The 13,634-nt window shown below is 37.3% G+C and overlaps 1 protein-coding gene across 1 annotated transcript in view; it reads left to right on the top strand.

The window, feature by feature from the left end:
- Positions 1-2,072: 2,072 nt before the first annotated feature.
- itga5 (integrin, alpha 5 (fibronectin receptor, alpha polypeptide)) overlaps positions 2,073-13,634 on the top strand; it is a 55,036-nt gene continuing 43,474 nt past the window's right edge. The window contains exon 1 of the mRNA XM_084098198.1: positions 2,073-2,483. Within this exon, the coding sequence (XP_083954324.1) occupies positions 2,287-2,483 (197 nt within the window). The 5' untranslated portion in view covers positions 2,073-2,286. The remainder of the gene's footprint in view (positions 2,484-13,634) is intronic.

Genomic DNA, 13,634 nt, shown 5'->3' with positions numbered 1-13,634 from the left:
TTTGAACAAGTGACCGTTTTTATCCGCAAGTTCAGCGTCTGTTTATAATGTAGGGGGCGGGACGCTTTAGATTCTAGAGAGCATTTGATTGGACAGAAAATCTGATGAGAAGCTGAAGTGCAGCATGATGTCATCAAAATTGTTGATCCATATTGACAGAAGTGAGAGATTAAGTTTTGAATGCTCATATTTTATGCAAATTTTGTCATTGTTTTGGAGCACACTAGCTTATAGATAAAAGTAACGCTAACATACTAAAAGCCAAAAAAACTTAAATTTTGATTTCATGGGGACTTTAAAATCTAATTAACTATTACTCCCAGCAAACACAGAATGTTGGCACAACTTACCCAACCTTCTAACAACGTTTTAAAAACATGGGTTGCTATAACTACATTGTGTGGTGAAGGTTGTTACAGCATTGCGCAGTGTAGTTTGAGAACCATTCAAATCAGTGATGGGATGGGAATAATTTCCACGAATGCAGTTCTTCAGAAAGAACCGTTTCATATATTGATTCAGTGTTTATTTTAATTTTATTTTATTTAATGTCAGTCACATACAAATAATAAACATGACAATAATCCAACATATAGTGTAAAAATATTAAACAAATATAGACTACAACAAATAGAAAAAAAGAAGATTCAGTTGTTGTTTGGGCCATGACCATAAAACAAGGCCATGATGCAATTATGTGGTCCCTATCAGCGTACATGATCTAAACATAAAGCATAAAGGGATTTATGAAACATAAAAAAAAATAATTAAAAAAAACAACTTTTCAAGTTTTTAATAAAATGTTATTAACCACATCTGTTTCGTATGTATGTGTTGATAACTCAAGGTTTTGTGCATAATCGTATAGGTTTGAAAGAGATTCATTGATTCAGTGAGTTGACTCGAGCATCGCTCTCGTGAACGAATTGTTGAGATTCGTTTAGTGAACTGGTTATTTGAAAGTTCTTTGAGTTCTCGAATCGGGCATCGTTTAAAGAAATGGACAATTATTTTTTGAAATACAGATTATTGCAGCAACTGAGTTTGAGCAAGAGGAAGAAATTGTTTGAAAGTGTTGCAACGGTCCGACAGCTGTGAGCTCCCCCCTTCACACCCTACTTTCCCAAATAGAAAGCTTCTCACGGCGAGTTCCCTGTAGCCATACAGCCAAATTTGGCTCCCCATTTCAATCCCTTGGGCAGAGGCTGAATCAACTAAAACAACATTCTAATTCCAGTCTGGAGTGGCTTTTTACAGCTCGCGAAATTTCCCAGCTCCGTGAGTCCTGACGGTGTCAGATCTATAAATGGAGATTGCTCAGTGTACACGCTATTATAAACATCATTTCTCCAAATTAAAACACAGACTCACATGCGGAATTTCTAGTAGGCTATTGCTTCAATACTTCTGTGATGCTTTCGTTGTTTAAAGGGTTAATCATTTATTTAGCTATCTTTGACAACTATGCAAATAGTCCTTCAAGTGGACAGATGAACTGTTGAACATTTCACAAGTCTCACTTTTCTCCGTTTCTTGTTTAGTATTCTTTTTATTTTATTTGTAAAATTATTTTTATTTAATTTATTTATTTTTTATTTTTTATTTTAGTGAACATGATATTGTATCAGTATAAAAAAGTAGGCTACACAAGAAAATAGGCTATATATATATATATATATATTTGTGTAGCCTACTTTTTTATACTGATACAATATCATGTTATATATATATATATATATATATATATATATATAGGCCTATATATATATATATATATATATATATATATATATATATATATATTTTATTTTTTTTACAAAACCATAAATACCCTAATAAAAAAAATAAAAAAATTGTAATGCGTTTGTATAGTTCACTATTTGTCTCTTTGCTGTAGCCTATAGCCATTTTATCCTGCTGCTTTTGCAATGTATTTCCCTTCATTTGATGAAGTTATCAGTCTCAATATTGTACCGCTCTATTTCCCCACTTTGTGAATTGTGCTTAGCTCCACCTCTATGGGAGTTTGTCACGAGTGGAAGAACTGAACCTCCTCCTTCTAATACCCCTTCAATTAAGCTTGAGGGAGGACGCAGAAAGGAGAGAAGGGGACAGATAGACGGAGGCGCGTATAGAGCGCTTGGAAAAATAAGGATCAAGCTGATACACTTCATCCGAGGCATGAGATTTGCGTGAGGCAGCATCTTCAGGAGGATTCCGTTCAAGTGCCCCCTTTTGTTCTGAAAGAAGTTTAATAAAGAAGTGGATTGTGACATAACGATTACAATGGGCTCCAAAAGGCACCGTTCAAAGATTTCAGCGTCTTCACACAACCCGAAATGCTCTCCAATGGGACTTTCACTCTTGATTCTTCTACCTTTGTCTGTTGCCTTCAACTTGGATGTGGAGAACCCAGCGGTGTATAACGGACCCAACGGTAGTTACTTCGGGTACTCGGTGGACTTTTATATGACTGGGTCAAGGTAGGTTTCCTTCTTTGATTTCACATATTGAATTTGAAGAGGTTTGGCGTGCATTCAAAGAAAATTACAGCTAGACCAAGTTCACTGATCATTGCCCACCATAGAACTGTTTAATATACGAAATGTACTACCATTTAAATGCTATTTAATAACTTTAAATGCCAAACATCACTGTTGATAGGTGTTTTGTCCTCCCTGATATTGCTGCTGTACATCCTGATATTACTGTATGTATGTAATTTTTGACTCGTATGCACTTTTATCTTAAAGAATTAGAATGGGAATTAGAAATTATAATGTAGTGACACCTTTGTGTCCTCAGAACAGAGTGTTTTACCACAGTATGAAGTACAATACCATAGTATGAAGGGTTATTGTCATTCAAATCCAAGAAATGTAGCCTACTGTCTTATTTATCAATGTGATGAAAAAGACTAGGCTTTCTCTGAATGTAGCCTACTCCATGGGTCCATAGAGAAGATATAGTATGTCATAGATGGATATTTTTAACAGTTAATTGATTTATAACTTTCTAACCAATGTTTTTTGATATATTTATTATAGTAATGTTAGCTAATGTCCATAAGAAGAAGAATTCATTTGGTCCCTGGGTTGGCTGAGAGTTTGGGTTGGTGGTCTGGGTCTGTAAAGGTTGAAAACCATTGTCCTAAATTTAACCTACTTCATTCATTGATTCAATGCGTTTCTCTTACATCATGTACTACAGTCTTCTAGAGCTCAGTGTTAACACTGACCAGTCCAAGGGGCAATGAAACCAGGGGTATCCCCCAACTGTTGTTTACAATCCCAACCCAGTCTGTGCACTGCCATTTAGGTTACATCAAAGCACATCACCACAGTTGGGGAACGACAGTCCTAAAAGTGTGGTTTAGTGTTTGTGTAGTGCAAGCCTGAAGTGTTTGTGCACGTTTACATGTGAGCGGATGACAACACATGTACCTGTCAGTGGCATCGCTGGTGGTTTTTCCATTTATAGGACGTCACCAGTGGTTATTATGATGAAGTCACAGTAAGGTACCAGCTCTTCTCAAAAGGAATGCAAAGATTGCCCCCCATAATTATCTCTGATTGCACATGTTATGGTCACTTAAAGTCTTCTGAATAATCTAGCATGAGAATCTCCAACCATTCAAAGATGACCTTTGCTAGATTATGTGGGAGAAAAAGCCAAAAGTTAAATATCTCTGATCTGTAGTCATCTGCTATGTGTTCGTTTTAAACTTTTTTTTTTTTTTATGTCACACAACTCACTTTTAGAGTTTCAAAGACAAATTTAAAGTGATGCTTCATTACTCAAGCTAATATCCTGATTAACTGCTGATTCTGGGTGAGATCTTTCATGTTAAAGGAATAGTTTTTAAAATTCTGTAATTTACTCATGTTGGCAAAAATATGTATGACTTTATTTCTTCAGTAGAACACAAAATAAGATATTTCGAATAATGTTTTAACTGTTTTTGCCTATATGATAAAACCTGAAGGCATCCAAAAATAACATTGGGCCCCATTAACCTTTAATATATGGAAAGTACACACACATTTTTCATAATATCTTTTTTTGTTATCCACAGAGGAAATTAAGTGCCATGAGTAAATGACAGATTCATCAGAACTATCCCTTAAGTGCTTACTGATTAGTAATATTACCCTAGAAGTCAGTATGAGGTATACGGTGCTTTTATATGTACCCCCAAATACCGGCAGTCTGCCTTCGGCACAGTTTTGAATGGAGAATTTTGTTGAATGGAGCAGCAGTAACCGTAAATATAATCTAGCTGTGATTGAAAGACCATATGATTACCTTCAACCCATAGATATTATCTTGGCATATGAGGTGATAAATCCAAGGGGAAATCACAGAGTATGAGGCATGCCATTCAATCACACTGCTGATCTGTTGGGTTTCCCTGCCCTTTGGCTGCATTACTCTCTTTTCAAGCTGTAGACAGCTGCGCAGCACTGTTCGGACTCGGAGGTATGATTGCAGTAATAATCAACTCACTCATGCCCTGACTAGAACACGCCACAATCAGCCATCTCCATCTGTGTTTGTCTGCTGGACTGTGTCTGGCCGTGCACAGCTGTAGAGGGGCTTTAGTCAGAGTGGGCTAACGCTGGCTCTGGTTTCTCGGGGGCGTCGTTTTCAGGGAGTTGCTCACCTTCTCTAAAGCAGACCCTCCAGCTTTTGTTTAAGTCTGCCATAGGGTGTCTGTCTGGCATAGATGAATTTCAGAAGCAGCGGATGATTTAGAGCATGACGCATGGTTGAATGAGTCAGAGGAGTGTGTGTGCATCTATAAGCGTGTGGGTCTCTGATGATGTAATTCGGCATGGTATTTAAACTCCTCACCCTCTATTCCAGTCTAATACTCTAGACTGTACGACCCCCCCCCCCCCCCCCACCCACTCCTATACGCAGTATATTGGCCTCATTCTTATGAACTGTGAAGTCATGGCAAGAGGCAGCTCTCTCAGCAATGACTTCATCTGAACTTTTCACTCCCGAGATGTCGTTGTGGAGGAGGATGGATGGGCCTCAAAGTGGAGGCTGAGTGAAGGGGTGAAAGAATGCACAATATCAAGAGTTTTCTTCCCAGGCGTTTGATAGAATGTGTATTTCTAAGTTTTCCGGTGCTGTATGTGATAGATGGTTGACTAGTCGGCCATTCTGCCCAATAGCTGTCTATGGGCTATTGAAAATGACTAACTGATCCAGATTTTTATTTTTAGCTTAAATTTTTACCAGAGAAAATTTGATTTAATTAAAAATAATAAGTGAGTCATATTATTTCATCCAATTTAAAGCACCGCTGCTATCAAATGCATCTTTTATAACAATTTCACCAAATTCACTAATACAAGACAATTAGTCTACAAGACTTCAGATCATCTATGCAGTAAGAATTATTTCATTGCATTCTATTTGAGGTATTTGGTTTATTTATTTGTTGAATTTTAGCCTACTGAATGGCTATGCATTTATTGATTTTAATTATTTGTTTTAAATGTTAGTGTATGTAAACATGTAGACGATCATCTTTGACCCATGATTCCATCCTTTTGTCTTCCAGCTAGTTGTGAACATAAGAACATGTCCTTTATGGAAAACCTCATTAGAACCTTTTTCCTGGCTGCGTTTCCCAAAAGCATTGTTAGCTTAAACAGATTGGTGCCAAATGCATGGTTTCTACAATCTATTTAGACTAACAATGTTTTTGGGAAACGCAGTCCTGAAGTGCATCCATATTGTGTGTTTCAAAAAGTAGTGGTTTGATTAACGTGTATTTTGGTAAAATCATTGTCAAATTGGGGCAAAAAAAGCTTTGTCTAAAAAAAAGAATCTGGTGACAGAAATAAACTCTCTGACTTGCATGTTCTCTCTCATTCTCTTGCTCTCTATATCTTCCTTTCTGACAAAACATTCACTCCTCGCTTCGTTCACAGACTCCCTGATAGTCTGGCCTCAAAGGGGCATGTATAGGTCTGAGGAGAATAGTGCTCCTTGGCACGCACTAATAGAATTAGCTAGTGTGCAGACCACCACAGTGAACTGCCCGAGGACAGGGTTCACGATCTTGGTGTCAGGGGGCTCTACAGCTATATACATGGAAGAGAAATTTATGGTTCTTGAACGTTGAGAGAAGAACAGCACAAGTCCTATGTTGGGGCCTCCTCCGGTTGGTCTGGTATATAAACCTAATTTGTCCTGAAGAATTGTGACTCGATGTTTAAAGTCCCATTTGTTCACTAGACTTGAGCTGAATTGAAATGTCTTCTAGTTGATTATTGCAACAAGTGTCTCCTTGTATATGTTTTCATCCAACAGTTCTGTCAGTGAAGTTAAAACTCTTCTACCACCACAAATGGTGATGTGCACCACATTCCTCAGTCTCTGTATTCTTTACCTTTGGATAAGAAGATGATCCTCTGTACTGTGAAAGGGCAAAGATCAGGGTCTGGATGTAGGGTTGAATGTCAGAAAACTAAATAGCTTTATTTGAAATGTTTATATTGCAGAAACAATAGAAACCGAATACCACCCTCTCTGTTCCTGCTGGGATTTGCGTGGCTCCGGATGATGAGTGTTGTTTTCAGAGAATAATGTGTGACTATGCATAAATTCCTTTAGTGTTTATGATGTTCAAAAAGATGTTTTTGGTGTTTGATGATTGTTGGCGAGCGTTTGAAGCTTGTGGTTGAATCCAAGGAGCTGGACTGTCTGCATTAGCAGCCAAAGGCAACAAATTTACAGCCACAATGGCAGGAATATTACTGTAAAAACATAAAAAACTTTCTCACCTGCCTCAGTGTATTTTATTACCCGAATATTCACAAAGTTGAGGTTTACCAAGTTGCGTTGGCTATCAAAACCACAGGGTTTTCTCTGATAGTGAGGGAAAAAAAGAATTTAAGTTCTTGAGATAAATTATATAAAAAAAAAAAAAATTAAGAATATACCTAAGTGCAATTCTTGAAAAAAATTCTAAAGTCCTGATTGCATACCATCTTATTTGTGAGGTTGCCTTGTCTAATACAACAAATTCGAAACTTTACACTGGTAAGTTTTAACAATATATTTGTCCATCTATTAACCTTTAAGTAACAATCACCTCACAATCTTTTGTTTCTTTTTAATTTTGTAGTAGTAATGTGTTTTATATGTAGCTAGTGTTATGCTGACATTCTTAATATTTGAAACAACCCAATCAATTAATTAAACATCTTGCCTTTGAGGATTTAAGACAAGTTGAAGGTTATCCGAATCTAAAGTTATGTACGATTATTTTAAGAGCATTCCTTTCAAGAATTTGAATTCTTCTGAAATTTAGTCTTAAGAACAAACTTAAGGAGAAAGATAAGAACATTCTTAAAGGATTAGTTCACTTTCAAATGAAAATTAGCCCATGATTCACTCACCCTCAAGCCATCCTAGGTCTATATGACTTTATTCTTTAAGACGAATACAATCGGAGTTATATTAAAAAATGTCCTGGCTCTTCCTAGTTTTATAATGGCGGTGGATTGAAACCAACAGATTAAAGCTTGTGCATCCAACCATCGTAAACAAACTCCAAACGGCTCCAGGGGTTAATAAAGGCCTTCTGGAGAAAAACAATGAGTTTCTGTAAGAAAAATGTTAATATTTATAAAGGAAAATAACTAGCTTCCGGCCAAACGAACATTCGGATTCCACTTAAGTGTAAAGCGTAACTTATGCGAGTAATGCGACATATTTCTGATATTTACGCTACGCCATGACGCACTACACTACTTCTGATGTCATAAATTTCATAAGTTGCGCATTAGGGGCAAGTAGACTGCGTATGACCGTTTGGCCGGAAGCTAGAATTTTACTTTGTAACATGTTAAATATGAATAGTTTTCTTACACAAACTCATCGTTTTGCTTCAGAAGGCCTTTATTAACCCACATAAGCTGTTTGGAGTTCACTTACGATGGATGGATGCACGTTTTTGAGCTTCAATCTGTTGGTTGCAGTCCACGGCCATTGTAAAACTTGGAAGAGCCAGGATATATTTTAATCCGATTGTAGTCGTCTGAAAGAAGAAAGTCATATACACATAGGATGGCTTGAGGGTGAGTAAATCATGGGCTAATTTTCATTTTAAAGTGAACTAATCCTTTAAGTAGTATTTTGGGGAATACACTCTTTTTTTGTGTTAAAAAATAGTTAAAGAAGAATCTTGTTCTTAAGAATGTTTCATGAATCTGTCCCTGGTCTTGTATAAATAGAATGGCATATTGGAATTGCAAGATGGTTAGGCCGTGATATAGAGTAAAGTAGGTCATCCTCAGCTGTGGTCATCATTCTCACAAAGTTTACCCTCTATAAGAAGGTCATTGATAGATCAATATTTACCTCAGACCTTGAGCTCAGTTTGCCTTTGCTAAATACAGAGGACCCACTTTAGCTAAACCAGGGTTTCGTCTGCTGTTTATCATTTCTACTCTTCCTCCTTGGATTAGGCTGTCTGTTGTCCATAGTCTTGCATCCAGCTGGATATGGGTGTGTGTACATTGGCTGCCAAGCTATTCTTCACCCAGGTTCTCCCTACGACGACTAGTGTTTTCCATGGAGTCGGTACAATAGAGGCCTTTGTGCATTGGTTGAAAGGTTTGCTGTTTTCAGTAGCAAAACTTTTCCATGTGACTTAAATCTCTATTTATTTATTCATGTTTTGGGCTCGTTTGCTTCATGATAAAGCCTTGTTTAGCTCTTTTGGCTTCATGACATTTGGCTCTGATGGTGGTGTCAATCAGATTGGCCTGTTGTAAAATTATAGTCCTCTATTTTGCAGGTTAATGGGTGCAACCTTAGCTGATTGGGACTGTGGGTTAGGTTGTCTTTACCATTGACAAGTTGTCTGCTTTTTATGACCTCATGGGACCTGGCAGACTCGTATAATAGGCTCTTGTGTGCAATGGTGTACATGTGCTCTGGTGGAAAAACAGACATGTGTTCGATCACGGTAGAACAAATGCCCCAGTCAACTTTGCAGACATTTAGCCATTGGGCTCCACAATTGCCTTGGGTTGCCGCCTGGAGTACTGCAGATCTCCATTGTTCCTGATGTACATTTTGGGTAGATCATTATCATCTTGATCTGTTCTGTTCTGGTTTACCAGGCCCCTGCTGGGCTGGCAACGACAATGAATGTCCAATCATCCGGCATTTAGATGGCCTGTTTATTGCCTGCAGGATTACAAACAAAGGACGTGAGGCATAGCATGCAAAGGTGAGCGATTGATGCTAATTGTTTGGACCTGATGATGGCCCCTTTTACTCTTTTCAAGTGTGAAGATGGGACTCCATGCTGAGAAAGCTCCCTCGGAGGTGTCGACGACCAACAGTTGCAACTCGCTATGGGATGTTTTTTGGTCTGTGTGAATGTGTGAATTATAGCTCTTTGGGGGCTGGGGTTACAATTTGGTATCGAGAGATTTAAGAGGTAAAACCACACTCTGTGTTTATGTAAATGTCATGGGGTGCTTTAAATGTTGTCGTGTCACATACAAAATGTGGTGTGCCGTTGAATGACAAGGCTTGTGCTTTCTTAGATTCATTTTACAGACTGTTTTCTCCTAAAAGAGGTGTAGTTTGTTCTTTAAAGTGAGAACTTTTGTCCATTGTTAATGTGGGGACATCAAATCCGTGCTTAAAATCAGCTTAATGCCTGCATCCGAAGTCACATACTTCCCTATTAAATAGTAGGTGAAAAACATTGTTAAAAAAAGAGTAGTATGTCCGAATTTACAGTATTCATAAACAGTAGACGAAAAGTACCTGGATGACCTACCACTTTCGCCAAGATTCTGAACTGCGTATCCGATGGATATTTTACAATCCTATTAGGGGATTTGTGAATGGCAGTGAAGCGACTCAACTGACGATGTAGGTCACATGACAACGATAACATGGTGAATGTAATACGTCCAGATAACTTTCTGGTTTCATAGCTAGTACATTAATTAGCATAGCAGGTAGGGCAATTTTTCAGATTTATTTTTTTCTATTAATTTGAATGTAATGTTTTGCCATGATTTTATTATGTTTTAATCGAGAAATCACGTTTTTAATAAAAATGTTAGCAAATGTTACAATTAGACATGTTGACAATTCAGCAACAGTTAACTGTTAAGACAAGAAAATGATCCGACCATATGATGCGTTGAAAAAAACGAGACACGGGCAGTGGAATGGGAAAAAAGAGACATGAGTGCAATAGCCAAACACGTCCACCAAACATAAAAACAATAGGGAAAATAGCACAGTGGAATACAAAAACCTGTAAAGAACTAGGCCTACTACTGTATGTTTAATATTTCATGTTTGCATGATGGTGACAGGCTAAAAGGTGCTGTTATTTTCTGTTTTTACAAAGCATTTGCTTTTAATAATAGCCTCTTACTGGTGATATTTATTGCTAATAATTTTTGGCTAAGAAATATAGGTATGTATAGGATATGTTTAAGATAAGTTTGTACAATATTTGCCTTCATATTTTCTGCAAAGATATTTAACAAAATTTAACAAAGTTGTTTGTTTTACATTTACACAATGTCGATCACTTCAGGTGTGGTGCACTTGGAATATCATTTTTTGAAAGATAATGTTACTTGAATCATATTGTAGTTATGTTTTTAAGTTGACTAGTTAAACATTCAAAAAATCTAAATCGTGAATCGGTCAATCATTCTGAAAAGAATGACGATTTTTTTTTTCTTGCCATATCGCCCAGGCCTAATAGCAGGTAATGCAGAGTTGGCTCTTTGTGAGTCAAGCCAAGTGCTCTATATCTGGCTGACATCTCAGCACCTGGTATATTATGTTCATTTAAACCATATCCTTTGAGAGGAAATGTTTTTGTGATGACATTTAAAATCTGCCTGTGTAAAACAGGGTGGGGTGTTTATCAGATCAACAGTCGAGGGCATGTGCGCAGATTTAACGGTCATTCCAGACCAGCACAACACTTCAGCAGACTTTGCACGAGTGCACTTTTTCACAAGGCCGTGATGTTTTACTGTTGGAACTGTAGATGGTTGTCGCATCTTGAATGCATTTTGCATTTTTCAAACAGTTTGACTATGAATGAATCAGTTAATTGTTTTCATTTACATCAACAGTCTTGAGTGTGTTTCATTTTCTTGCATTATATCATGTGAGCCGGTTTCATTTTTGAGCGGTGACCGCTTTCTGTTGTCTTCCTCCATTACTATGCAGTTCTCCTCAGGGCTCTTGGCGCGGCAGCTGTGTGAGTGAGCTGTCGTCCCTCAGTGCCAGCTGACCCAGCGGTCACTGCTTTGCTCATCATCTTTGGGCCACAGCTCCCAGACAGCAGAATAGAGCACGTGCAGATCAGGTCTACCGAGCAGACGAGGGGCCGCAGACAGAGCTTCTTCGGCCCACTTTTATCCGTCTCATTATTAGCTGCTTCCATCGCAACCGCTTAGCTGCTTAACGATCCAGAGACAGGCTGGCATCCCAGTTAAAGCTCGCTGGCGTCGCACAAAGAGCAAAAGACCCAAAAACGAACCGTCCGGGCCTTGAATTTCACTTTGGCCTTTCTTTGATTTTGAGAATGTTAGTTCATTGAGATCATTGAGATGCAAGAGTTGCAACAGTGAATGCTTTGTTTTGGATCCATTCCACATCTTCTGGGAGGACGTGGCATGCTATCACTGTAACCGTTTTTTGCTAATAACAACATGCCTCTGAATAGCCGGATAATTGTTCGACTTTGTTTGCATAGATTTTCAGAAATGTTTCTAAGGCCACAAACTGCAATCAGTGAATATACATCTGTTTGGCATGGGAAAAGTGGGATAATCACAAATAAAGTTACTTACAGAAGTGACTGATGGTAATGAATTGTTCTTGGCACACACATTGAGTTGCAGTTAGCTTGATTTATTTTGTTGTTTTTGTTGTACAATCTTTTTTAAGCTTTCTCAAGCTCACCAAGGCTGCATTTATTTGAATGAAATTCAGCAAAAAGAGTAATATTGTGAAATATTATTACATTTAAAGTATCTTAAAGTATTTTAATATATTTAATATGTATATGTCTGTGATGACAAAGCTGTATTTTCAGCATCATTACTCCAGTCTTCAGTGTCACATGATCCTTCAGAAATCATTATAATATGCTGATTTGTTAATCAAGACACATTTCTTATTATTGTCAATGTTGAAAACATCAATATTTTTGGATGTTTTGATGAAAAGAAAGTTCAAAAGAACAGCATTTATTTTAAATGCATGTTTTATATATAAAAGGCTTTACTGTTACTTTTGATGCATTCAATACATCCTTGCTGAATAAAAGTATTAATCTTAAAGTATTAAAAAATCTTACTGACCCCAAACTTTTTGCAACTGTAGGCATGTAACTTCTAATGTTGTATATAAAGTTTCCCAGAAAATTCCCTGATTCTGGATTTTTTTATGTGCTTTTAACACATGCAGATTTCTGTGCCATTCATAATGGAGGCAGATGGTGGATTTGTGTGTTTTGTCTGATTGTGATTTTCTTGCACCTTCATTAGCAACCATTGTGGTTTCTTGGCAAGCTCAAGCTTTTATACCAGCATTCAAGTGACATAAGTTAAACAGCTGGATGATAATGAAGTGTGAAATGGCTGGGAGAATGTTTTAAGCAGAAGATGTTGGAAATTAAGGCATTTGCCATCTAATGGCCTCTAACCATTCGTTGCCATTAGTTTTGCGCTATCAGCGTCTTTCACCCAGTATTTTCTTGCCACAACTTAAGTAGATGACATGTGGCACACCAATTTATTTTTATAGCTTTAATTCTGGTCTGATTACCAAACCTCAGAAGTGATGGGTTAAATGTTAAGACGTACTTTGCCTCAGTGGTGACTATCTAGCAAGCTTAGCATTTTAGTGGTAACACATTCAAGCCTGATTTTCAGACTAACTCAATTAGCTTAATTAGAGCCACACTGAGAATGCAGTTTGCATCTTGGTTAGAGTCAGCGGTTGTCTGTTTTTGAGATACCACAAAGGGTGTTAATGTTGTTTTTACTCTTAAAAATCAATGTAAAATCAAACTAACTCTATTTACTTTATGCATGTTCCTTGCATCATTGAGTGAATGATTCTTTGATGTTTCGCTTCTGAAATGCCTTTCAAAAAATCTATTTTGAAGAATGTTTCAAAGTGTTTTTTGTCTATATGAAAGTGAAATGGGCCCAAAACAAGACCAAGCCCTATTTTTTTCATTGATGGACAGAAATCGGAGACAAATTTCGAAATATAGTCTTTTGTGTTCCGCAGAGGAAAGAAAGCCATACTGGTTTGCCATTTCATGAGTGTGAGTAAATGGTGACAGAATTGGTTGAGTTTTGGCTGAAATATCCCTTTAAAGGGATACTCCACTTTAAAATGAAAATTCTGTCATCATATACTCACCCTCATGTTGTTTCAAACCTGTATGAATTTCTTTCTTCTGCTGAACAGAAAGGAAGATATTTAGAAGAATGTCAGTAACCAGACAGTTTCTGGTCTCATTGACTTCCATAGTAGGAAAAAAGTATACTATGGAAGTCAATGAGACTTTTAAAGTGGAGTATCCCTTTAAGACA

Source organism: Abramis brama (assembly GCF_963993115.1).
Source record: "Abramis brama genome assembly, chromosome: 22".
NCBI lineage: Eukaryota > Metazoa > Chordata > Actinopteri > Cypriniformes > Leuciscidae > Abramis > Abramis brama.
The sequence above is the reverse complement of the archived record's forward strand: the minus strand, read 5'-3'. Positions and strand labels throughout refer to the sequence as shown.